Raw genomic sequence first — 27,587 nt, 5'->3', positions numbered from 1 at the left:
ATGCCTGCGCGGAAAGGGAGCCGCGTGCTTCGTCGCTTCCTTGTGCGGGAGGAAGAAGATGCAGGAGATGCGCAGAGCGGGGCGGGGGGAGCCAAAGCAAGGCTGCAGAAGAGAGGAAGGGGGGAAGGAAAGGTTCGTCGTTGCCGGGGGGGGGGGCACGGAAGAAGCTCGAAACAAAGAACACCAACGTGCAGCGCGTGTTCTGAAATTGCGCAGGAACCCTTTGCAGAGACCCTGGGAGATTCGCAGAGGCCGAGCTCTCTTTTCCAGAGGAGCCCCCGCCCTGGGGGGGGGGGGCAGCCGCGAGGGCGCCCGGCCGGGTTCGCGCTGCTGGTCCGGGGCGCCCCACCCCCCGCACTCCTCTTCCTGTGCCCCCCCAAAAAACACGCTTCCCCCACCGATCCCTTCCAGCATCCAAAACAGATTTGCAGGTTCAAAGCAAGTTCGTGAGAACAAAAATTGCTGAGCAACCAGAAAGTGTGATGTTCAAAAGTTTAATTTATCCGCTCTACATTCAAATCCTGAGTAACAAATTCTAAGTACTATATAGAGCAAGAGGAAAATATGGCAAGGAAAAAAACTGTTAGTAGCAGGCATCGGAGTAGGCAGGATTTTTTAAGGGAGGGTGAAATATACTCAGTTGCACAGTGATTTCATGCTCTTTATTGCAGCTCCTAAAACAGTGAATGCATCCCCCCCCCTACCTCAGGCTTTATAAACATTATTTACACAATGGGTTCCTTCTGATTGGCTGATTCTGCTTCCCTCCTGGAGCCTGATTGGTCTTCTCCTGCAGGCCAGTCAGGTGTTGCATTCTAGGATCCTACCTGCCTCTTGTTCTAGGATCCAAGCTCAGTCCATAACACCCCTCCCCTCTATGTTCCCCTGGCACCCGGGAGGTTAGCATTCATAGTCGCCAAGGTACGCCGGGTGCCTACATATGTGTTGTGGTCAGGGGTGTCCCTTGGCGGGGGTTTCTGGTTCCAGCGCTGCCGGCTGCGACGGGGCCTTTTGGCCGGGCGTTGCCGGTCTGCTCAGTCATGGGTCTGGTTCCTGTGGCCGCTCAGCCTCGGGGGTCACCTCTGGCCTTACTAGTTCTGCCTCCCTTGCCTGTTCCTCCTGCTCATGCAGGAGAAGAACCCAGGAAAGATGATTCAGGTGGATAGCTGTGTTGATCTGACATAGTCATAATAAATAACAAGATGAAAGATGAAAAAAATCTTTTTAAATAATTCCAGTGCCACCTTAAAGATCAACTAAATATAAGCTTTCAAGATATGTTGTTGTTGTTTAGTCGTTTAGTCGTGTCCGCCTCTTTGTGACCCCCTGGACCAGAGCACGCCAGGCACTTCTGTCTTCCACTGCCTCCTGCAGTTTGGAGTACCACTCTATTCCAGACCACACCTGGAATACTGTGTCCAATTCTGGGTGCCACAATTTTGGAAGGATGTTGACAAGCTGGAAAGTGTGCGGAGGAGGACCATCAAGATGGTCAAGGGTCTGGAAAGCAAGCCTTTTGAGGAACGGTTGAGGATGCTAGGCATGTGTAGCCTGGGAAAGAGGAGGCTGAGAGGAGATATGAGAGCCATCTTCAGATATCTAAAAGGCTGTCACATGGAGGAAGAACTTTCTCACAGTAAGAGCTGCTTGACTTCGAGGAGAGGTGGTAGACCTCCATGGAGGTTTTAAAGCAGAGGTTTGTGGTATGTCATGTTTCAGCAATGATACATTCAGATCAGCCTCAGTGCTCTAAAAATACAGTGCATGCAGATCCCACTATCTGAACACAATGCATTCTCAGGAAATTGTTAGGTAAAGATTTCCATTGATTCCTATGGGAAAATTTATAATGCATTCCTGACCACAGAATTTTAACCCCAAGATGACAAAAGAAACATTGGGAAAACCCTCTGCAACCTTCAAAAAGGCAGACAAGGGAGGAAAAAATGTTGCATTATTGATCCAATCTCTCCACCCCCTTCCTCCCCGTTCCCTTCTGGTTTCTGGAAGATTGGCTGCTGTGGACCTGCAATACACAAAAAGGTTGTTTAAGGCTCTTATTCTTTTACACACACAGGTCCGACTGTTTGGATATCTGTATGGCAAGGTTTCGTACAACAAGAGTTTGGATAGCAGGACTTGCATGTATTATGCCGGCCTTAATTGTTAGTCATTCAACTAACTTGCTAGATGCTGCCTGTGATGTTAGCGTGCAACCTTGAGCAGATGGGGCACTTTCACACCCACTGTCACTGTGATTTTCTGATTTTCAGAATCTTGAGCCTAGCTAGGATGCATCAATTACAGGGGGAAATAGCAAGATCCCACAGACTCCCAAGTATAGAGATATGGGTGTCTTCAAAGACCCCCCACCCCCGATGGACAAATCACTCAACAATGTCTTGTTGTCGGGGAAGAGAGAGGGAGAGAAATGCAGGCAGCACTGTTCCTGTTACTTTTTAAGGAGAAGGAAGGTGCACAAAGGATGCAGAAGGGCCCACAGTGGAGGCACTGAGCCCCGAGAAAGTATTTCAGAGGAATATCAGGAACCTGAAGATACATAAAGGAAAGCAAAACCCCCAGCTGGACTATATATTTAGCACTGTGGTTAATGGAGCCTGATTTTAAGCTCCAGGGTAGTTATTAACAAGCTCCCTGAGGAGATTGTTCTCTCTGTTAGTCCCTCTCCTACTATCAAGAAGGAACTCGCTGACATAATGTGTGGGACGCTCTGCCCACTCAGCCAGTTTAATCACATTTCACAGGACATCTAGTGCACTGGAGGTCGGCAATGGACACTGAGTTCAGATTTAATCTTATAGTCATAGGATTCTGTTTGCTTCTGTGTTGTAATTAAAATATTAATTGAATTTTGATTTTGCAAGAAGTTCAAAATGAAACAAGTAAAGCGCACCAGGCAGCCAATAACTATACATGCATCTAAAAGGTCCTCAATAGCTTCTTTGAACTCACTATTACTTACTAACATGGGTGGACTAGATGATCCTCAGGGTCCCTTCCAACTCTACGATTCTATGATTCTGTGAAAGAGGACCGCTGTAATCAGAGTCTTTTTGTAGGAGATTCTCTTCTATAAAACAAGATTTTAATTCCATTGATTTTGTGGAATAGGGACTGACAGGCAGGCAAATGGCAGCAATAGTCAGAACATATTTTGGCTGGCTTTTTCAGGATGGATTCTAACTGAACTCTGCTTGCTTTTAGCATACCTCACCTAGGTTCTGCAAAGCAGCGCAGAGAAGCCTTGACATCTCAGCTGTTTTGCTGAGATGTTTCTGCCTCTGGTTTTGTTAACGTTCAATGAGGGGTGGGAGGATAAGCTCCAAGCCTCATTTAAAATGTTTCTGCGACAAGCTGCTTTGTGCATTGACAAGAAGGGATTAGAAGGTCTGTTTCTTTCTGCCATGGCTTCTAGTACAGCTTTCCAGTTTTTCAGTCTCACTGTGCTTTTTGCACATTGCACCTCATTTTCAGTAAGTTTCGATCCAGCGACACTCCTCCCTCTTCGTTGCCTCTTTCGGTGATTGCTAAACACAAGGAATAATTTTCCTTCTTTTTTAGGTCGACCGCTTACTACCGGATGATGGTAAGGTGCTGGAACTCATTAAGACGCTCAAAGTAAAACATTTTTTATTTGTTTTCTCTTTGTGTCTGAAACTTAATATTATTGCTTGTATTGATTAGATGCTGATGCTGGTGAACTGAGAAAGGACATCCCTGAAATAAATTCAGGTGGGTTGCAGTGAGACAGTTAACACTTGGATAAACATACTCCCAACCCAAAAAACTTTTCTTTTTCAAATAAAGTGGGCTCTATGAACATTTTGGCACTTTGCTCAGCTCCTTTCTTTGGCATCAAGAACATTGCATTTTATGGTGTTGTGGGTTTGTGGTGTGCAGTTTGATGTGTGTGTTGGGGTGACACTCCCAAGATCCAAGAGTTGAAACCGTATTCTCTCCCTGCCCCTTGGATAAATGTTCTTGCTGGCCAAGAGATAATTTAACTGTTCGGATAAAACTTTGAAAAGAATCCAAAGGGAATATTCTCAACAGAATTCAAGAAGTTTACCTAGTGGACATTTTCTTTTAGCCGTGGGTTAACTCCTTTCAGCTCTCCTCTGAATGTGTTTCTTTTCTCCCAAGTTTTAAAAAAACTTCAAATATTTTTGAGCTTTTCAACAAAAGTTGTGTGTGTGTGTGTGTGTGTGTGTGTTTCCCACGCCCCCTTCTTAAGCAAAATCAAAACAAAACAAAACAAAACAAAATCACTTACCTTTGAAAGGAAGAGTGGTACTCTGAGTAGGAAATGAAGATTATGAACACGCACAGAAATGGCATTTCCAGTTAAGACTTTCTTTTTGGAAGGAAATGCGAAGCAGTCAGGACCTGGCAGGGAAGGTTGTTTAGGAAGGAGGAGAGGCCCCGTTGGAAGCCATAAGTGAATTTAGAGTGGTGTTGCTAAACGCATATGGCCATGTTGCAGATATTACCGTATTTTTCGCTCGATAACACGCACCTGACCATAACACGCACATCGTTTTTAGAGGAGGAAAACAAGGGAAAAAACATTCTGAATGAAACAGTGGATGTATCATTTTTGTGCTTCATGCTGTGGCCACAGACATGTGATCTGATGGTGAATTTGGGGTGACCCAATGCAAAAATCCTGAGAATCCCTGTGGATCCATGCTTTGTAACCACGTTTTTGCACCATTGCAGCCCCAGGCAACAGTGGGTGTGTGATTTGGGGGGGGGGCAGGCTGTAGCCATGGACATGCTATGTGCTCTGATGGTGAATTTGGGGTGACCCAATGCAAAGATCCTGAGGATCCATGTTTTGTAACCACGTTTTTGCACCATTGCAGCCCCAGGCAACAGTGGGTGCGTGATTTGGGGGGGGGCAGGCTGTAGCCATGGACATGCTATGTGATCTGATGGTGAATTTGGGGTGACCCAATGCAAAGATCCTGAGGATCCATGTGGATCCATGTTTTGTAACCACGTTTTTGCACCATTGCAGCCCCAGGCAACAGTGGGTGCGTGATTTGGGGGGGGGGCAGGCTGTAGCCATGGACATGCTATGTGATCTGATGGTGAATTTGGGGTGACCCAATGCAAAGATCCTGAGGATCCATGTGGATCCATGCTTTTTAACCACATTTTAAGTGGGGAAGGAAGGAAAAATACAGAATGGACAAGGAGCACGAGAGGGGTGTGCAGAGAAGCAGCTGGCTAAGAATGCAGGAGAGGGGTATAACGGGAGGGAGGAAAGGAAGGCAAAAGTTTTCCCTCACCTACCCACCCAAGCCAGCCAGCTCTCTCTCTCTCTCTCTCTCTCTCTCTCTCTCTCTCTCTCTCTCCCTCCTGCATGTTTTCAGCAGCACCGGAGCACAGAGACGACACTCTGCTTTCCCCTCTGCTTGCCTGGAGGGGAGGGGCTTTCCCTGCTCTTTGTTCCGTTTGAGCAAACACAGCAAGGAAACAGAGGAGGGTGGGCAGTAAGACCCTGAGGCAGAATGCAGGAAAGCAGCCACTTCCTCTTTTCAGGTTTCCCTTCTCCGAGACGCGCGATTTGATTTTTGCCTGATTTTTTTTGCCATTTGGCTCCAGGGACCACACATTCGCTCAATAACACGCACAGACATTTCCCCTTCCTTTTTAGGAGAAAAAATCTGCGTGTTATAGAGGGAAAAATACGGTAGTTTGGTGCGCTTTGAATAGAATTGATAGTCATGTTGTGAGTCTTTATAGTAAGCATATTCAAAGAGTGAACACATTATTTTAAATATCTGATGAATCATCTTTTGCATTTTGATTATGCCATTTTTTTATTTTCTTCTAGCTGCTGGACTCGCCCTCTTCCAAGGGGATATTGCACTGCCTGTAAGTGTCGTTGTTGTTTTAGGTTGTACATTTTTTCTTCTTATTTCTGTGCCCAAAGGTAAAGCATCTAATCTTAACCTTTCTCCATTTTCAATAGAGAAGCCGTAGTGCGATCAAAGATGAGGCTTACCGATGGCAGTTTCCTATTCCATTCATTCTGGGTGACAGCCTTGGTAATACAACCTTTGTATCACTACAATACTGCCGAGGTTAAAATCTGATCCTAGAATCAAAGAATCATAGAATCATAGAGCTGGAAGAGACCACAAGGGCCATCGAGTCCAACCCCCTGCCAAGCAGTTGTGATTCCTCTAGCTGTGCCTCCTACATTGCACAGGGGATTGGACTAGATGACTCTTGGGGTCCTTTCCAACACTATAATCCTTTTATTCTATGACTCAGAAGATCCCTGTACCTGCACAAATAAATAACCCAACCTGTTAAGCAGTTCCTCTGAACAATTCCCTGCCTTTTACGTAAAGGTAATCTGATGTCCCTCTTTAAGCTGCAGTAATCATAGGAACATGGGGAGCTGTCTTACATCCTAGGCCAGGGATCGGCAACGTGCAGCCCATGGGCCGGAAGCAGCCCATGGAGGCCGTTTAACCGGCCCACGAGCCACCCCAGAACCGAGCCGCCCGCTGCGCTAAACTGGTGCAGTGGGGACTCACTTCTGCAGCGCCAGAAATCACGGGCACACTTGCTTGTGCGTGCGCGCATGCGATCCAGCACAATCCAGTCCACGGAGGGATCTCCATGGGACCGATCCGTCTCAGGCAAGGTAAACCTTGCTGACCCCTGTCCTAGGCAGGTCCATTGAGCTCAGTATTGCACACTGAGTGGCAGCAATGGCTCCCCCAGCTTTCAGGCAGTGGGCCTCATCCCCACCTGGGGATGCCACTTGGGGTTGGGCCTGGGACCTTCTGCATTCCAAGCACATGCCCTGCTCCTGAGCTAAGGCCATTCTTCTCAGTTTTCAGAAAGATAAAGCTAGTGTAGATTTGTCCTGGTCTGGTGCATGTAATGTCTTTTGTTTTGTACCTGTGTGATTTGTGCTCATATTGTATTGTGATGGCCATTGGCTATAAACAATAAAAATGATTGATTGATTGATTGATTGATTGACTGGTTGATAGTGGCAAAACTGATTTCTCATGAACTGCTTTTTTTTAAAGATCTGAATGCCAAAGGGGTAATTCTTAGAACACTTGAAGGATTCCAGTTAAAATCCTGTGTGGATTTCAAACCATATAATGGGGAGCAGTCGTATATAATATTTCAGAAGTTAAAAGGGTAAGTAAAAACACATTGGTGCTTGGGGTTTTTCTTTTTTAATTTTTAAAATTAAAAACGCATTTATTCAAAGGTTGCACTGCCATAAAACCACAGAATGGTCACCTCATTTTCCAGAGACATTTAGGTAAGGGGCAGTGAATCACATTGTTCTAGTTTCTTCCAAAGCGATGGAAGCTTATGAAATCTTGGCTGTGAATCATTGCTCAAGTACTCTCTTGTTTGGACAATCTTGTAGAGATAGGCAACCTGTGAATTTCATTTTCTCTCAATTCATCTAACTTCAGCAGCGAGGTTGTTTGTTTGCTAAAGTCGCATGAAAATTTGTACACTTTTTGTATGTAACTTTGTCTAATAGAGGCACTTTTGCAAGCAGCCCCCCCAGCCCCCGCTATAAAGCTGCTTGAATTATATTTTCACCCGTATTTGCTTTTTTGTGTGCTCTTCCCCCTCATATACAAAAGCATTTTCTGTCTGGTGAAGGGCATCACAAAATTTGGAAAAGTGCAAAATCTGAAAGGTACCGTATTTTTCGCTCTATAGGACGCACTTTTTCCCCTCCAAAAATGAAGGGGAAATGTGTGTGCGTCCTATAGGGCGAATGCAGGCTTTCGCTGAAGCCTGCAGAGTGAGAGGGGAGACCCCGCCGCCAGCCCCGCAAGCTCCGGGGACAGCTGGGAGGCGCAGCGCGTCTTCCCGCTGTCCCCGGACCTGGTCTGAAGGCGGGCGGCAGGGAGAAGAGCGCTTCTCCCCGCTGCCTGCCCCACAAGCGCCTGGGGGGGAAATAAATTTTTTTCCCTTTATTTCCCCCCCCAAAAACTTGATGCATCCTATGGGCCGGTGCGTCCTATGGAGTGAAAAATACGGTAGCTGTACTTTGGTTGGTCATGCTGGCTTGATCCCTGAGACGCTGCACCAGAACACAACAGAAAAGCCTCTTCCTGTACTTCCTTCCACCTTCCTGAACCTGGTTTGGTCCTCCCTCCTCTGCCTCTAGCCTTGTGTGGAATGAAGATTTCCAGCTGTATCATCACCATTCTAGTTGTGCAGATAAGGTGAATGTGTTGGGGGTGGGGTGGATCTTGTGCGCTCACAGCCTCATGGAAAAAGAGAAATGGAGAGGAATGATAAAAGGCCAGAGGCAGAGGCAGAAGGAGGGCCAGAGAGTGAGTTTGCAGAGGACATAAGGAGGACTCTCCACCTCTTCAGAGACTTTGCTATGAAGGGGACGTGCGGATGGTGGGAGGAAGTGTGGTCCAGAGGAAAAAGGAACATGGGAAGAGTCTGGCTGCTGGATCCGGCCAAACAGGGCTCCGCATGTCAGAGGTTATTGAGCTACTGCATCTGTATTGCAGGGGGTTGGTCTAGATGACCCTGGAACCCATGTCCTGCCCTACAATTCTATGATTCAACAAAACCAGATGACAGGAGCTGGCCTTGATACAGCCCATCACTATTTATTTTGTTTTCTTTTCTTTTAAAAACTGTATTTTACATGCAGTTTGGCCCTATGAATGCTGAATACAAAAAGAAGAGGGAACGGAAAGGCAAAGGAATAATTAAAATTAATTTAAAAGGTGTAGTCAAAAATAGTTACAAATTGTTATTGGTTTCCACATATAAAGAGTGTTGTCCAAAATGAAAAGCTGAAAGTTTATCCCTGTCAAGCACCTTTACTTTTCATTTGCGTTTTTCAGATGTTGGTCTAAAATTGGAGATGTAAAAGGAGGCCAGAACCTTTCTGTTGGTGCAGGATGTGACACCAAAGGCATCATATCTCATGAGATCTTACATGCTTTGGGACGTATCCATGAGCAGACACGGGCAGACCGAGATGATTATGTCGAGATCTGGTGGGATCACGTGCTTCCAGGTTGGTGTTCAGGCCCTTGAAATGAGTTGGGATGTGGACATTGCAGCTGCCTTGTTTCTCCTCCTGCGGATGCCAGGGGAAATGGGGGAAAGGACTTTAGAGAACAGATGGGTGATTGATCTCGCCTCTGGTGCTATGTATTATTCCTCTGCCTTATACGAAACATTCATTCAAGAGAATATACATATGCATGCTCAGCAGTTAGAACAGGCATAGGCAAACTCGGCCCTCCCGATGTTTTTGGGACTACAACTCCCATCATCCCTGACCACTGGTCCTGTCAGCTAGGGGTCATGGGAGTTGTAGTCCCAAAAACATCAGGAGGGCCTATGCCTGAGTTAGAACAATTGAAATGGTTTATTGTCAAGAAATTTGAAGCTACTGAAATGGCTTTACAATTGTCCATCTACCTAAGTGGTATTATTATTATTATTACCCAAGATGGGTTACAACAATGTAAAAATACAATATTAAATATTTTGTAAATGCCTTTAATTTCATATATCCCTAAATATACTGTAATATTCACACATTATATGCCCACAAAACCAGGCTTTCTACTAAGTGTAACTCAACAGACAATCCCAATTCTCTGATTATTATATATGTATGATGCACATGTTTTCAAGAACTAATTTGTTACTTTCGTGGTCAATTGTTTTTTTAAAGTTTAGTCATTAACCATAACCAATTACCAAAAATTAAATTAAAAACAAAATTGAGTGGCCCTGGGATCTTCAGATGAAGAGTGGTATACAATTATTATTATTATTATTATTATTAGCAAGAGAACAGTCTGACATTTGCAACACAATTAATTCCATTTAGCTTAATTAAAGTACATTCATGCCTTGGCTAGTGACAATTAAAAATGACAACTTTTCATTATCCTGCAATCATTATTGAAAAGTAAGTGATCCATATTTTTAATTCCTGGCTCTTGGCCACCATGGGACTTGTAGCCCACAGCAGCTGGAGGGCACCATGTTGGCTGTCCCTGTTTCAAAATACTGTTTATTTACACCTCGCCTTTTTCCCTGTCAGGACTCAAGGTGGCTTACAGCTGAAAATAAGCAAATCAAGTAAATAAATAAGAATATTTAACTAACTGACCAACTGTGTCACAGATAGCTTGGTTCTGCCCCCCCCCCCAATCTTGACTTTGCCCATGCCTCTACCTGAAGAGACAGACATTTAAACCTGGTTTGTATTTGAGCAAGGTGTGCAAGGAAACATACATTATAGATCAAAATGAAGGCTTGTTTTCTCCTGCTCTGGAGGGTAGGACCCAACAATGGCTTCCAGTTACAAGGAAGGAGATTCTGACTAAATATCAGAAAGAACTTTGGTTGGATGGCCATCTGTCCTGGATGCTTTAGCTGAGACTCCTGCTTTTCTGGGGGTTGGACTAGATGACCCTCAAGGTCCCTTCCAACTCTACTGTTTTATGATTCTATAAGAACTGGACTCAAATGTTCATGGGGGCAGGGTGAAATGTCTCGTCCCTTGACAATGGAATTGATCTTTGGGGAATCAAAATTCCCAGACCTTTTGAGCATGCCCAGTGGTGGGAGGGTCTTTCTAAATTGCCCAAGAGTTTGGTTGTTTGTGGCATTGAACATTCAGTTACGAGTGGCCCTGGACTGTTGAACGGAGCCAAGCTTCGTAGAAGTAGAAGCTTGTCTCCCTTCAGTAGTCCAAGGCCACTTGTAACTGAATGTTCAGCGCCACAAACAACCAAACTCTTGGGCAATTTAGAAAGAAGATTTGGAAAACCCCTAAACTATGTTAAAAATATAGGCTGATGTGTATTAGATTCCTGTTTATATGTTTTCCTTGTAAAAGCCATGTGCACTTTTTTAAACATTCTGGCATGACATTTTCATGCATATTCCTCTGCAGTTGAAAAACAGTGCTTTCTCGTAAGAGGTAACAGCAGTGAGTTGATGGTTGATGAGAGATTTGAAACTGTGAACTCTAGCAACATAGTTCATGCTCTTAACTAGCACACATTAGTTGAGGTCATAATTTTTCTACACATATTTGTTCAGAGGGTGACCCCCCCCCCAAGTCATCTTACGAGTCGAAGGTGGCAGCCATGGCCCTGATGAAATCATGGCATCCTGTTCCATAATCAAGTCAGTGGGCAGAGCGTGGGTTGCAAGCCCTTTGCTAGCACTTCCAGAAAGTAACTGTGTGGTGTTTATTCTGCATGCAGATCAAGAGTACAACTTTAAGAAAGCGGATGATGACGATATAACAGACTTGAATACTCCTTATGATTACGAGTCCATCATGCACTATGGTCCATCTTCATTTAGTAAAAATGAAAGCTTAAAAACAATTACTACGAAAATACCAGAATTTAATAACATTATTGGCCAACGCTTGGATTTCAGCGCTTCTGACCTGGAAAGACTCAATCAAATGTACAACTGCAGTAAGTCATGATGAGAGAGTGAAGTTTGCAGAGTGAAACTGAATCCATTGCCTTTGAATAAAACTGATTAAATGGTTTTGTTAAATGGAAATGGGAAAGGCACTTCTCTTTAGTTTTCAAATATTTCTTTCTGTATTTTTACTCTCCCCTCATTCCTGCCCCAGCGAGAACTGTCACCCTTTTGGACCAATGTGATTTTGAATCAGCTGATATATGTGGCCTGGTTGAGAAAACCAGGGGAGATACCAACTGGATTCGTAAGAAGAGTGTCCAAGACCATACCCTCTCTGGACGCTGCAAAGGTAAACTGGGGACAATCCCCTCCTTCTTTCATGGGACCAGTTCTTTGCTTCTTGATTTGATCACTGTGTTATCTCCTGTTGACTCAGTGGAAAGTCTGTCACAACTCTTGGCTTTGCCATTTTCCTGAGCTTCCGATCATCTTGGCCCAAAGTGAAGTGGAAGACATGCCAAATGAGTCTTTAATCCAGACAGCGGTTCCAGTAGTTACATTTTATACTTCTAAGAATAGTCTGAGACTAGTCAATTAAAGTGTGCAAAACTAACGTAAGGAGCATTTGCAACAGGAGCAATTGCTTCCAGTTCTGCACTTCTATGATCCTAGATTTGTTGTGTTCATCATTCAAGTGAAAGGGAATTGAACGAGCTTGCAGGGCAGCAGCTGAAGAAAAAGGGTTTTCTTGTGTGTGTTTCTTGTGGCTGATTAGCTGCTCTCCCTGTGCAAGGGTCAGAGGGGGCAGGGCTTCTGTTGAGGCAGGTGATTAGCTGTGGGAGGAGCTTATCAGAGCTTCCAGGGCAGCGGCGCGCGCTGCTAGGTGCGCACAGTTTGATCCATCTTTTACATTTAGGGGAGCTAGTCTCAAACGTTTGTTGGGGGAGACCTAGGTTTTTTGGGGGGGATTTATTTGTCCTGTCTTCACGCTTTTTATGATGGAGGACCACTGTAGTCACCCCCAACGACACGTTCTCAAGATGGAGGGTGAGGGAACAGCTGCAGTAGCCTGTGGTTCCTGCGCAATGTTTGCCATCTTGCCAAAGGTTGCAGGCAGCTTTACCTGCAGCAATTGCATGTTGACTGCCCTCTTACAAGACAAAGTCCAGCAACTGGAGGAACGTGTAGCTACGCTCCAAAGAATTAGAGAGCTGGAGCTCTTCTTGGAAGCAACAGAGCACACCGTCTCCACCAAGGAGGAGACAGGGACTCCCCTGAGAAGGAGGCTAGTTCACCAACACAGGAGCCAGATATATGGAGAAACGTGACTCAAAGAAGTAGGAGGCCCAGGGTTCGCTCTGATTGTTTAGAAATACACAATCGCTTTGAGGTCCTCTCCCCTAGCATGGAAGACGAAGAGCAGACTCCATTTGAGGATCTCTCCCTCATTACAGTCAATCAGGTATATGAAGACGAGCAGCAAAGTCAGTCCTCAGGGAATGTGCAGGCGACCTTGGAATGGACAGCTCACGGAAGAACCCCGACCAGACCTAAGAGGAGGCGTGTAGTGGTGATAGGGGATTCCCTACTGAGGGGAACAGAAGCAGTGATCTGTGGGTCTGACAAGATGTCTCGGGAAGTGTGCTGTCTCCCCGGGGCTAAGATCCAAGATGTAACTGAACAACTGCAAGGAATCATAAAACCCACTGACAAATACCCCTTCCTCTTGGTTCATGTGGGAACCAATGGCACTGCAAGCAATAGCCTCCAGAAGATCAAAAGAGACTACGAGGCTCTGGGCAGGAAATTGAAGCAATTAAATGCACAAATTGTCATCTCATCTGTCCTCCCAGTTGAACGACGTGGCCCAGGGAGAGAGGGAAAAATAGTGGAAGTGAACAGCTGGCTTCGCAAATGGTATAAACAGGAACGGTTTGGATTCTTAGATCACGGACTGCGGTTTCTTGAAGATGGGCTGCACCTCACAATGGTTGGGAGGAATGTTTTTGCAAAAAATCTCAGAAACCTCATCAGGAGGGCTTTAAACTGACTAATGTGGGGGAGGGAGACAGTGCTCCTGAAGGTAGGAGTCTATCAATTGATGAAGATGATCATCCAAATGTCATAGACCAAATGGAGCAAACAGCACGCAGACCTAGTGGTGAGAGGAAAAAATCCTTAGATGTATTCAAGTCTCCAGGGTCAGATGAACTGCATCCAAGAGTATTAAAAGAACTGGCAGATGTGATCTCAGAACCACTGGCAGTCATCTTTGAGAATTCCTGGAGAACAGGCGAAGTCCCGGCAGACTGGAGGAGGGCAAATGTTGTCCCTATTTTCAAAAAGGGGAAAAGAGAGGACCCAAATAATTACCGCCCAGTCAGTCTGACATCAATACCAGGGAAGATTCTGGAGCAGATCATTAAGCAAACAGTCTGTGAGCACCTAGAAAGGAATGCTGTGATCACCAATAGTCAGCATGGATTTCTGAAAAATAAGTCATGTCAGACTAACCTGATCTCGTTTTTTGACAGAATTACAAGCCTGGTAGATGAAGGGAACGCAGTGGATGTAGCCTACCTTGATTTCTGCAAGGCATTTGACAAGGTGCCCCATCACATTCTTGTAAAGAAGCTGGTAAAATGCGGTCTTGACTATGCTACCACTCATTGGATTTGTAACTGGCTGACTGACCGAACCCAAAGGGTGCTCATCAATGGTTCCTCTTCATCCTGGAGAAGAGTGACTAGTGGGGTGCCACAGGGTTCTGTCTTGGGCCCGGTCTTATTCAACATCTTTATCAATGACTTGGATGATGGACTAAAAGGCATCCTGATCAAATTTGCAGATGACACCAAACTGGGAGGGGTGGCTAACACCCCAGAGGACAGGATCACACTTCAAAACGACCTTGACAGATTAGAGAACTGGGCCAAAACAAAAAAGATGAATTTTAACAGGGAGAAATGTAAAGTATTGCACTTGGGCAAAAAAAAATGAGAGGCACAAATACAAGATGGGTGACACCTGGCTTGAGAGCAGTGCATGTGAAAAGGATCTAGGAGTCTTGGTGGACCACAAACTTGACATGAGCCAACAGTGTGACGCGGCAGCTAAAAAAGCCAATGCAATTCTGGGCTGCATCAATAGGAGTATAGCATCTAGATCAAGGGAAGTAATAGTGCCACTGTATTCTGCTCTGGTCAGACCTCACCTGGAGTACTGTGTCCAGTTCTGGGCACCACAGTTCAAGAAGGACACTGACAAACTGGAACGTGTCCAGAGGAGGGCAACCAAAATGGTCAAAGGCCTGGAAACGATGCCTTATGAGGAACGGCTAAGGGAGCTGGGCACGTTTAGCCTGGAGAAGAGGAGGTTAAGGGGTGATATGATAGCCATGTTCAAATATATAAAAGGATGTCACATAGAGGAAGGAGAAAGGTTGTTTTCTGCTGCTCCAGAGAAGCGGACACGGAGCAATGGATCCAAACTACAAGAAAGAAGATTCCACCTAAACATTAGGAAGAACTTCCTGACAGTAAGAGCTGTTCGACAGTGGAATTTGCTGCCAAGGAGTGTGGTGGAGTCTCCTTCTTTGGAGGTCTTTAAGCAGAGGCTTGACAACCATATGTCTGGAGTGCTCTGATGGTGTTTCCTGCTTGGCGGGGGTTGGACTCGATGGCCCTTGTGGTCTCTTCCAACTCTATGATTCTATGATTCTACGAGGCCACTTAAGGAGCTGGACTCTGGCAGCTTTAATGCAATGAAGTTGGAGAAGGACCACATTTGTGTCAGCAGCAGAGTGTCCTGTTCAACCCCCAAGTGAAAGAATTGGAGTCCTTGATGCCAGATTTGCATCAATTTATTGTTTTGCATAGAATCTGTGTGCAAAAGAATAAAAGGACAGAAACCTGACTCCACAAAAGAGACGCCAGGGAGAGAACCATCTTGCAGGAGGACTCCATTCTGGGTGACCCCAGTGCTGCACCAGATGATACTGGAGAAGGGAAAACGGGGAAGCATCTGCCTCCTCCATTTGATAGAATTCACTGAACTTCAGATCTGTGGGGCTACTTCCGCTTCTGGAGCCTAGCCAGTGGCTTAAGCCCTGCCAGTGGTGAGGTGCGGGTTGGGCCTTTACTCACCTGTCTCCCAGTTCGCCCCCTCACATTGCAGCCAGTAGGTCAGAATTCACCACATCAGCTTGAGGGTTGGCATAGTTGAGGAACCATTTAGCAGGAGTGGCAGGGGGATGAGGATTCTGTAGATCCTCTGCTATTCCTCAACACACACAAACACCCCCCCTACCTGACCTGTTTGGTTCCCTCTGCAAGTGGGACCAGGGCCAAGTCACTGCCTCTCTGCCAGCAAAGCAGCCCTTTTGTCACATCAAACAGCCCTTGGCTGGCTTTAGGGCTGCAGCCTTCATTGCATACAATTTAAGAAGAAGGAAAAAACACATAACTTGCCAATATTCATTCCATTCCATTTGATAACTGAAGTGATTGAGGGTCTTGGAAGCCTTCGCTTGGTAAGAAGAATCTAACAGAGACCCTTAGCCCCTCGAAGAGCCATAGTACCCAGGACTCTTAGGAAAGCCAATGACTGCTCAGCCATTTTAATACCATGAAGCAGATATACCCCTAAGTGCTCAGTTTTTTCAAATTTTTGGAACCCAGCGAAAATAAAATTCTCAGTATTTGTAAGTTTTAAAAAATTACAGACATTGTGATTCAGGTTGTACGTAGCTCATTGGGTAGAGCATGAGACTCTTAATCTCGGAGTCGCTGGTTCAAGCCCCACGTTGGGCAAATGATTCCTGTTGGACTAGATGATCCTTGTGGTCCCTTCCAGTTCTATTATTCTGTGGTTCTAAGAGGTAGCATATGCATAATAATGCTTGATACGCCTTCAGTAGCGCTAGCTTCTTCTCCACAGATGCCGGCTATTTCATGTACTTTAACACCAGTTTTGGGAAGAGAGGTGAAACAGCGATTTTAGAATCCCGCATTCTGTACCCAAAGAGGAGAAACCAGTGTCTCCAGTTCTTCTTCAAAATGACAGGAAGCCTCTGGGACAGGCTTTTCATCCAGGTGGTCAAGGATGACGGCACCGGAGAAGTCCGCAGGCTGGTTAAAGCCAAAACATTTCAAGGTAATGTTGAAAACCAGTAAAAGATTTTTGGAGTGTTCTAAGCATACAGTGATACCTTGGGTTAAGAACTTAATTCGTTCCAGAGGTCCGTTCTTACCCTGAAACGGTTCATAACCTGAGGCGTGCTAATGGGGCCTCCTGCTGCCACTGCGCCACTGGCATGCGATTTCCATTCTTATCCTGGGGCAAAGTTCTTAACCTGGAGCAACCACTTCCTGGTTAGCGGAGTTTGTAACCCAAAGCGTCTATAACCTGAAGCGTCTGTAACCCGAGGCACCAGTGTACCTTGTTTTAAGACCACAGCAAGATTTTATATCATTTTGGCAGTGACTGCAATGGCCAAGGACTTTGGTGGTCATATATTTGGAGCAGATTCTCACTCACGAATAACTCCTGCACAGGAAAAAGATGTAGGAAATATGAGCAACATCCTTTATGAAGACTGTGCAAGTGTCTGTTTCACCAGATTTTCCAGGGTTCTAAAATGCACAGAACCCTGCATCAGATAGCCACCTTCCATTTGGCCACAGAGGCAAGCTGCTTCTTCCTGCTGTCCCCTCATCAGTTTACTGCCTCTGTTAGTGGCACATGTGTGAATTATTCTAGGTTAATACAGCATTACTAAGAGCTGGAGTCAAGCAGCAATGGGTTCCAGGAAATAAGTTATGCTTTTACAATTAATGGCAGTTTTGCTATCAGCAGATACAGCAGGTTTTAGGGATAAATGATTCAGATAATTTCTGGGTCATTCCACTTCTGCATATTTTGGGGGGCTGGAGTCTCTTTTGTCCAATTTCAGCAATAATGTGCAGGTGTTTAGTTTTTGTTTTTTTTAAGAAGAATTCCACATAAAACTCTGATATGAGCGCCAACATGGTCGTCTTTCTCATATGCCAACACAGAAGTCACAGTGTCTGTCTTTACTTCCCATAGGAGACAGCGACCATAACTGGAAAATTGCCCATGTGACTCTGAAAAATAAAAAAAAATTCAGGTATCTCTTCCATGGCCTAAAAGGCAATCCTGATGACTCATCTGGAGGAATTTTCATTGATGACATCACCCTGAGTGAAACGCGGTGCCCCAGTGCTGTCTGGCTTATTCGCAACTTCTCTCATCTTCTTAGAACTGCCCCCGAAGACTATGCCATGCTCAGTCCCCGGTTTTATAGCTCTGAAGGCTATGGTTTTGGCATAACGTTGTATCCCAGAGGCCAGAGTGATTCTGCTTCGGCAAACTACACAAGGATTTCTTTTCACCTGGCTAGTGGAGAAAACGATGGTGTCCTCGAGTGGCCAGCTCTGAACAGGCAGGTGACCATCAAGGTGCTAGACCAGCATACCAATATCAAGGAAAGGAGGTCCATCGAGAGGAGTTTCACAACAGATGAATCACAGGTTCTGCCAGGTAGATAGCTTCTGCCTGATAAGGCAAGAGGGGAGTGAGTGGTTCAATGTTTTTGCCTCCCTGAGATGCTGGAATACAAAATGCCGGAGCTTTTGCTCAAGATTACAAGCAAATGTCACAGAAGATGCTGAGAGTAAAATTCTTTATTTGTGTGCTGTTAATTCAGCAAAGGACGAATTTGCTCTTTAACAATCCAGGGAGACAGGGAATGAAGCATAAACTGTGATTTTAAAAAAACCCGTCACAGAAACAAGTTTGTAACGGGAACAAATCTTTGGTGTAAAATGCTTCCTTTAAGGCACATTGATACCTTCAGGTAATAATAATACTATGACATTTGAAGGACATAAAGCAACTGAAAGCAATATAGCAAATCAAAGGAGGGAGCTGCTGCTGCTCCTCCCTCTTGTCCCTCTTGACATGCTCTGAGGGGGCAGTTGGAAAAGTAGCAAAAGCAGCAAGGAGGAAGCCATGAGGGGCTAGCGGGGGCTGAGATTCTGCTCTTGGTGCCAGAGCTTCCCTCTGCAATGCCTCACTCATTCTTTCATCTGATTCATCTCCTGCAGCTTTCCCACCAAATTTGTTCTCAAGGCAGCATGCTAAAGTTAAAACCAACACAACGGGTTAACAAAGGAAGGGTATTTTTTTCTCCCAGCTAGAAAACTCTATCTGGAATTCAACATAGTGCTAAGTGGCGTATGATAAGGTTGCCAGACGTCCCTGTTTCCCAGGCACAGTCCCCGGATTTACAAATCAGTCCCCTGACAAAATCCATCTATTTAGCAGGAAGTTGAAAAGTGTCCCCGGATTTATTGAAAAAAATCTGGTACCCTTAGGGTATGAGCCTGCGAAGATGGGAATGCAGGACAGCTCTGCTTTGAAAAACTGTTAGTGGTTGTCATGTGTTTCCTTTTGAAAGTGAGCTGGCTTCTGGTGTCACAGGGAAGGCACTCAAACAGAAGGCCCGCCAAATTTCTGGTGTCCTGGGCACTCATGGCAAGGCCTCAAGTATCCAGGACCCAGATTACTTTTGGGCTTTACGTGTCAAAGCCAGCACTTCCAAGTCAGCCTAGAATCTAAGTTGCAATCCTTGCAGCTCCTCACAGAGTGGATCACATGGTCTCTCAGACTGTCAGCTGTCGGGCTGATGCCTCCTGGACCGACTGAAGTTTCTGAATGCTCTTCAAGGCCTGCGCAGGCAGCATTGCAGTAGTCCAAAGTATGTGCACACTGGCAGCTTAAAAGGCAGAGGTTGCTCCCCCCCCCCCCCCGCTTTCCAAGTCACATTTGATAGGAAGCCTCCGAGGGAGGGAGCAAGACGGGAAGCCTGGGGAGGGAAAAGTCCCCGGCTCTGGTGCTCCTGGATACAATCATCACGACTATAGTCAATAATAGGATTGCCGACTTAATTTAGAATTTGTGTGCAGAGAGCAAACAGTGTTACTGCGTAATTTGTACTATTTTGTAGAAAAAAACGATTCTTCCCGATGGGGAAAGCCTTCTCTTCTGGGGAAATTTGATACTTCATGCAAATGCAGCCGGAGCATAGATCGAGGATGGAGCAAATTTGTGTCCCATGCACACCTAAGAGGAAGGAATTATCTGAAAAATGATGATCTTATTATCTTTGCAGAGTTTGACGGTATGGAAAAAGATTCTATTAGAAGATGGAAAGCAGAGTCTTTTCAGTTTTGACTTATTAAAAACAAAGAACAGAAAGTTATTTTCTCTTAAGTAAGGAAAAGGAAATAATAGTAAAGTATTATTGGGGCTCCATTTGAGCTAAGATTCTACAAAACCTAGCATTCAGTTCCTGGGATTTACTCTGAAGAGTAATAGTAAAAAAGTGTTAGTGAACAAGCACATAATGTTTTTCATTCATCACTGAGTAGCCACACATCTGGAATTAGCAGAAAGAACCTCCAGGGAATAATAATAATAATAATAATTTATTTTTTATACCCTGCCCATCTGGTTGAGTTTCCCCAGCCATTCTGAGCGGCTCCCGATCGAGTGTTAAAAACAATACAGCATTAAATATTAAAAACTTCCCTAAACAGGGCTGCCTTCAGATGTCTTCTAAAAGTCAGATAGTTGCTTATTTTCTTGGAATCTGCTGGGAGGGTGTTCCGCAGGGCAGGCGCCACCACCGAGAAGGCCCTCTGCCTGGTTCCCTGTAACCTCACTTCTCGCAATGAGGGGTAACGCCATACAAGTCTCATTTTTAGAAATTAAGCAATGTGCACCACTGTTCTCATTTATATAGATAGATTTTTATCCAATAGAGTGTGTATTATATATAACAAATGGCTCCAGCTTCTCAATATGTTTGGGTTTCTCTCCACCCACCCTCCGCAACCGAGGACTAGGATTCTTACAAACAGCCACCTAGTATTTTATGAGAAAATTACAATTGTGTATAAAGGTTATTTACTTCTTTTTAGTGCAACTTTTGACAAAGACATTTAGTTTTAGTCTGCATTGCTCAGCCTAGTTACAATTTTCATTTCATTTCATTTCATTTTAACCTACTGTAACCTATGCATTCTGGTTTCTTGCTGCTGCTTTAAATAAAATTAAATAAATTAGTAGGTGTAAGTTTTCATTTCAATTTTGGTTGAAAAATATGTGCCACATTTGTTTGGACCAGTCCTTTCTCTCTTTCTGAGTAAGATTTAACACATCTCAAGAAGACGGAACACATTTTCCCAGAAAAACGGCCTGTGGAACAGAATGACTCCCTGGAACGGAAAAAAAGATCAGCCTCTCTGGAAGACTGGCAGTCCTACCTGAGAGAACAGTGTGACCCAAATCCGTGCCAAAATGATGGCATTTGTGAAAAACTAAAAGGAAAAACAAGCTGCAGGTATCCTATGCTTTCATGGCATTTTTTTTCTTTCTCATTTATGTGCCACATGATTAGATCACAACAACAACAACAACTTCAAAGGTAGACTCCACCATGGGAGCAGGGCCAGGGTGGGAGAGTACTAGAGTCCTGTCTACTCAAGTTGCATTCCAATCTGTTACCTCCAACGATGTGGACAGGCTGCTTGGACGAGTGAAACCGACCACCTGTCTCCTTGTTCCTTGCCCTTGGCTTATAAAAGCTAGCCGGGAAGGGCTGGGCGATGGGCTTCATGGGGTGGTGAATGCTTCTCTCTGTGAGGGAGCCTTCCCAGACCCGCTGAAAGAGGCGGTCATTAAACCGCTTCTTAAAAAAAATCTTTAGAACCAGCCAATTTGGCCAACTATCGCCCAGTCTCAAATCTTCCATTCTTGGGCAAGGTGATTGAGCGGGTGGTTGCCGAACAACTTCAAGCACGCCTGGAGGATGCAGACCATTTGGATCCCTTCAGGTTTAGCGCAGTGCGTGAGTGGGCAACTTAGTTTGGGGGCGGCTCAGGGAAAGGTCAAACGACCTCCGTGGGCCACTTCCAGCCCATGGGCCTTAGGTTGCTGACCCCTGACCTAGAATCATAGAATCATAGAGTTAGAAGAGACCACAAGGGCCATCGAGTCCAACCCCCTGCCAAGCAGGAAACACCATCAGAGCACTCCTGACATATGGTTGTCAAGCCTCTGCTTAAAGACCTCCAAAGAAGGAGACTCCAACACACTCCTTGGCAGCAAATTCCACTGTCAAACAGCTCTTACTGTCAGGAAGTTCTTCCTAATGTTTAGGTGGAATCTTCTTTCTTGTAGTTTGGATCCATTGCTCCGTGTCCGCTTCTCTGGAGCAGCAGAAAACAACCTTTCTCCCTCCTCTATGTGACATCCTTTTATATATTTGAACATGGCTATCATATCACCCCTTAACCTCCTCTTCTCCAGGCTAAACATGCCCAGCTCCCTTAGCCGTTCCTCATAAGGCATCGTTTCCAGGCCTTTGACCATTTTGGTTGCCCTCCTCTGGACACGTTCCAGTTGGTCAGTGTCCTTCTTGAACTGTGGTGCCCAGAACTGGACACAGTACTCCAGGTGAGGTCTGACCAGAGCAGAATACAGTGGCACTATTACTTCCCTTGATCTAGATGCTATACTCCTATTGATGCAGCCCAGAATTGCATTGGCTTTTTTAGCTGCCGCGTCACACTGTTGGCTCATGTCAAGTTTGTGGTCAACCAAGACTCCTAGATCCTTTTCACATGTAGTGCTCTCAAGCCAGGTGTCACCCATCTTGTATTTGTGCCTCTCATTTTTTTTGCCCAAGTGCAATACTTTACATTTCTCCCTGTTAAAATTCATCTTGTTTGTTTTGGCCCAGTTCTCTAATCTGTCAAGGTCATTTTGAAGTGTGATCCTGTCCTCTGGGGTGTTAGCCACCCCTCCCAGTTTGGTGTCATCTGCAAATTTGATCAGGATGCCCTTGAGTCCATCATCCAAGTCATTGATAAAGATGTTGAATAAGACCGGGCCCAAGACAGAACCCTGTGGCACCCCACTAGTCACTCTTCTCCAGGATGAAGAGGAACCATTGATGAGCACCCTTTGGGTTCGGTCAGTCAGCCAGTTACAAATGAGTGGTAGCATAGTCGAGACCGCATTTTACCAGCTTCTTTACAAGAATATCATGGAGCACCTTGTCAAATGCCTTGCTGAAATCAAGGTAGGCTACATCCACTACGTTCCCTTCATCTACCAGGCTTGTAATTCTGTCAAAAAACGAGATCAGGTTCGTCTGACATGACTTATTTTTCAGAAATCCATGCTGACTATTGGTGATCACAGCATTCCTTTCTAGGTGCTCACAGACTGTTTGCTTAATGATCTGCTCCAGAATCTTCCCTGGTATTGATGTCAGACTGACTGGGCGGTAATTATTTGGGTCCTCTCTTTCCCCCTTTTTGAAAATAGGGACAACATTTGCCCTCCTCCAGTCCAGCCGGGACTTCGCCTGTTCTCCAGGAATTCTCAAAGATGACTGCCAGTGGTTCTGAGATCACATCTGCCAGTTCTTTTAATACTCTTGGATGCAGTTCATCTGAACCTGGAGACTTGAATACATCTAGACTAGCCAAGTATTCTTGTACTATCTCCTTAGTTATTCTGGGCTGTGTTTCCTCTGCTGAATCATTTGCTCCAAATTCTTCAGTTCGGGCATTGTTTTCTTTATCGGAGAAGACTGAGGCAAGGAAGGCATTGAGGAGTTCAGCCCTTTCTGTGTCCCCTGTTTGCATTTCACCATCTTCTCCTCTGAGTGACTCCACTGTTTCTTTGCTCTTCCTTTTGCTACGAACATACCTATAAAAGCCTTTTTTGTTGCTTTTAACCTCTCTAGCAAGCCTGAGTTCATTCTGTGCTTCAGCTTTTCTGACTTTGTGTCTACACGTGCTGGCTATTTGTTTGAATTCCTCTTTGGTGGTTCCCCCCCTTTTCCATTTTTTGTATACATCCTTTTTTAATCCTAACTCAGTTAAAAGTTCTTTAGATAGCCACCCTGGCTTCTTTAGGCACCTTCCATGTTTCCGTCTCATTGGTATTGCCTGAAGTTGTGCTTTTACTATCTCCCTCTTAACAAACTCCCAGCCATCATGAACTCCCTTTCCTTTTAGTATTACTGTCCATGGGATCTCACCCAGCACTTCCCTAAGTTTTATGAAGTCGGCTTTCTTAAAGTCGAGAAATTGAGTCCTAGTATGCTTGGCTGCTCCTTTCCGCTGTATAGTAAACTTCAGAAGAGCATGATCACTCGCGCCTAATGATCCTTCCACTTCTACCCCACTAACCAGGTCATCAACATTGGTTAGGACCAGATCTAAAATGGCTGTTCCTCTTGTTGCTTCTCCCACTTTCTGGACAATGAAGTTGTCTGCAAGGCCAGTGAGGAATCTGTTTGATCTTATGCTCTTGGCTGAGTTTGACATCCAACAAATATCCGGGTAATTGAAGTCCCCCATTACTACTATCTCCCTTCCTTTTGCATGCTTGGCCATCTGTTCCAGGAAGGCATCATCTATGTCCTCCGTTTGGCTTGGGGATCTATAGTAAACTCCCACAATGAGGTCCCTGTTATTCTTCTCTCCCTTAATTTTGACCCAAATGCTCTCACTTTGGCTTTGAGGTTCTAAATCTTGGATCTCTTCACAGGTATACACATCCCTGACATATAACGCCACTCCTCCTCCTTTCTTGTCTGGTCTGTTTCTCTGAAATAGATTGTATCCCTCCATTATTACATTCCAATCGTGGGACTTATCCCACCAGGTTTCAGTGATGCCTATTATGTCATATTTAGTTTGCTGTACCAAGAGCTCAAGCTCATCTTGTTTATTTCCCATGCTTTGCACATTAGTGTTCAGACATTGAAGTCCATTAATCATTCCCCCGTGTCTCTTATTTAAGGATTTTTTCCTCCCACCACTAGGTCTGCATGCTGTTTGCTCCATTTGGTCTATGACATTTGGATGATCATCTTCATCAATTGATAGACTCCTACCTTCAGGAGCACTGTCTCCCTCCCCCACATTAGTCAGTTTAAAGCCCTCCTGATGAGGTTTCTGAGATTTTTTGCAAAAACATTCCTCCCAACCATTGTGAGGTGCAGCCCATCTTCAAGAAACTGCAGTCCATGATCTAAGAATCCAAACCATTCCTGTTTACACCATTTGCGAAGCCAGCTGTTCACTTCCACTATTTTTCCCTCTCTCCCTGGGCCACGTCGTTCAACTGGGAGGACAGATGAGATGACAATTTGTGCATTTAATTGCTTCAATTTCCTGCCCAGAGCCTTGTAGTCTCTTTTGATCTTCTGGAGGCTATTGCTTGCAGTGCCATTGGTTCCCACATGAACCAAGAGGAAGGGGTATTTGTCAGTGGGTTTTATGATTCCTTGCAGTCGTTCAGTTACATCTTGGATCTTAGCCCCGGGGAGACAGCACACTTCCTGAGACATCTTGTCAGACCCACAGATCACTGCTTCTGTTCCCCTCAGTAGGGAATCCCCTATCACCACTACACGCCTCCTCTTAGGTTTGGTCGGGGTTCTTCCATGAGCTGTCCGTTCCAAGGTCGCCTGCACATTCCCTGAGGACTGACTTTGCTGCTCGTCTTCATATACCTGATCGACTGTAATGAGGTCCTGTGTGAGTGCCTGGAAGTGGTTGGAAGATGGATCACGGCTAACAGATTGAGGTTGAATCCTGACAAGACAGAAGTACTCTTTTGCGGGGACAAGGGGTGGGCAGGTGTGGAGGACTCCCTGGTCCTGAATGCGGTAACTGTGCCCCTGAAGGACCAGGTGCGCAGCCTGGGAGTCATTTTGGACTCACAGCTGTCCATGGAGGTTCAGGTCAATTCTGTGTCCAGGGCAACTGTCTATCAGCTCCCCCTGGTACGCAGGCTGAGACCCTCCCTGCCCGCAGACTGTCTGGCCAGAGTGGTGCATGCTCTGGTTATCTCCCTCTTGGACTACTGCAATGTGCTGTATGTGGGGCTACCTTTGAAGGTGACCCAGAAACTACAACTAATCCAGAATGCGGCAGCCAGACTGGTGACTGGAAGTGGCCGCCGAGACCACATAACACTGGTCTAGAAAGACCTACATTGGCTCCCAGCACGTTTCCGAGCACAATTCAAAGTGTTGGTTCTGATTTTTAAAGCCCTAAATGGCTTCAGCCTAGTATACCCAAAGGAGTGTCTCCACCCCCATTGTTCACTGAGGTCCAGCTCTGAGGGCCTTCTGGCGGTTCCCTCACTGCGAGAAGTGAGGTTACAGGGAACCACGCAAAGGGCCTTCTCAGTAGTGGCACCCTCCCTGTGGAACGCCCCCCCATCAGATGTCAAGGAAATAAACAACTACCTGACTTTCAGAAGACATCTGAAGGCAGCCCTGTTTAGGGAAGTTTTTAATGTTTGATGTTTTCTTGTGTTTTTAATATTCTCTTGGGAGCTGCCCAGAGTAACTGTGAAAACCCAGCCAGATGGACAGGGTATAAATAATATTATATCATCATCATCATCTGTTTTGCCTTTGCTTTTCTTGCAAAAATTCCAGCCCATTGATGTTGCACTTGGATAGGGAAAGGACTTTGTGCCAGGGTGACTCACCTTTCTTTGAGGGCTGCACTGAGCCATGGTCCTCTCTCCAGGAGCTGCAAGTGGGCATAGCCAAAGTATAAAAGTGAGCATGGCCAAAAAAATGTATTATTATTATTATTATTATTATTATTATTATTATTATTATTACTACTACTACTACTACTACTACTGCTGCTGCTGCTGCTATTATTATTATACAAATTTGGGCAGAAAATTTGGGCATAAAAGCCATTTGTACTGTAGCAGGGGACGCATGGTCAATTATTTTTATTTTTATTTTATTTTTTATTAAGGAACGAAGGAAGAGTCCCAAAACTCCTTTTAGTATCACAAAGGGGATCTATTGGAGCAGTCTGTTAAAAAAAAAGAATTGCAGGGACCATGGGGGTGGCACATAAAACTTTATGGCATCACAGGAGCAGTCAATCATTTAAGGGGGTTTCTTAATTACAAATTTATAGGGGTCTTTGCAAACACACCAAAAGACTTGGCGGGGGCTCAGTTACAGCCCCTGGGGTGCCAGTTAGGCCCCCCCCCCATGCAGAGGAAGGGTACTCTGTGTGTGCTTTGGAAGCATAGGTACAGCTTTTCTCCATGAAGCAATGTCAACAGAAGCTACACCTGTTGAATTTTCTCCTACCTGAGATCTACGGATGAAGGGTGGTATATAAATTTAATAAACAATAACAGTAATAAATAGCATGCAGCTATTAAAGGCCCCAGAACACCACCCTGCAAGCTCTTAATTTAGCATTTACCTCTGTCCCTAAAATCTTGGCAGTCTTTGAAGCGGGCCAACATGGGCAATGGCAGTCTGGTTGCTCTGAACATGGAGACATGCATTAGGTCACAGCTCATATTGGGATTATGGTGGTGACACATTTTCTGGGCTGGCTTTAAGACTAATAAGGGGCAGGGAGGCTAACCTTTCCTTGAGGCAACAAAGCAGCTCCAAACTACCTTCCACTGGGAATTCCTGAACTCACATCAATGTTGTCCCTGAACAGTCTTCAAAGAAGCCTCCTGTTTACACTCTTCATTTGCATTTTGGCTGCTCTAAATTGTCATGGGGAGAAAATCCAAGCTCCAAAATAGACATTTTCCCTTCTTCTGTTTACAGGTGTGCTACAAGCTACCTCTTCTTCTACACAGGAGTGAGATGCCAGGTGACACATGTCCATTGGAACACCCTTGGTCTGTTAGCTGCTGGAGCTGTAGCACTAACCATAGTTACAATTTCCTTATTAGTTAGGCAATGGTCTTCCTTTTTCCAGAGTGTAGTTTTACAGTGATTTCATACTTTTCGTGAATTTTGTTGTAATTCCAACTCACCTGAACTCGATCATCTGAATTATGTGAAAGTGATAACATGATCACCTCCTGTCACCTCAGTCATGTGCTCCAAAACTGGAGGCCAAACAGGGAGGTGATAGAAGGTCCCGACTCCTTGTCTTGGTTTAACTTGACATAACAGATAACTGCCCTTAGAATCTCAGTGGAGCATTAAACATGACTATGGCCTC

General features: G+C 45.1%; 1 protein-coding gene across 1 annotated transcript; it reads left to right on the top strand.

The window, feature by feature from the left end:
• MEP1A (meprin A subunit alpha) lies at positions 1-27,587 on the top strand (the record flags this gene model as incomplete). Its single annotated transcript, XM_083606820.1, has 14 exons — positions 1-132; positions 3,583-3,607; positions 3,706-3,753; positions 5,864-5,904; positions 6,002-6,077; positions 7,080-7,197; positions 8,895-9,070; positions 11,289-11,510; positions 11,675-11,812; positions 16,402-16,617; positions 17,551-18,024; positions 19,493-19,666; positions 20,698-20,890; positions 27,185-27,587. 14 exons carry the CDS (start codon positions 1-3, stop codon positions 27,354-27,356), a joined length of 2,205 nt encoding a protein of 734 aa, XP_083462946.1. The 3' UTR covers positions 27,357-27,587.

This window comes from Podarcis filfolensis (genome assembly GCF_964270895.1).
Source record: "Podarcis filfolensis genome assembly, chromosome: 3".
NCBI lineage: Eukaryota > Metazoa > Chordata > Lepidosauria > Squamata > Lacertidae > Podarcis > Podarcis filfolensis.
The sequence above is the reverse complement of the archived record's forward strand: the minus strand, read 5'-3'. Positions and strand labels throughout refer to the sequence as shown.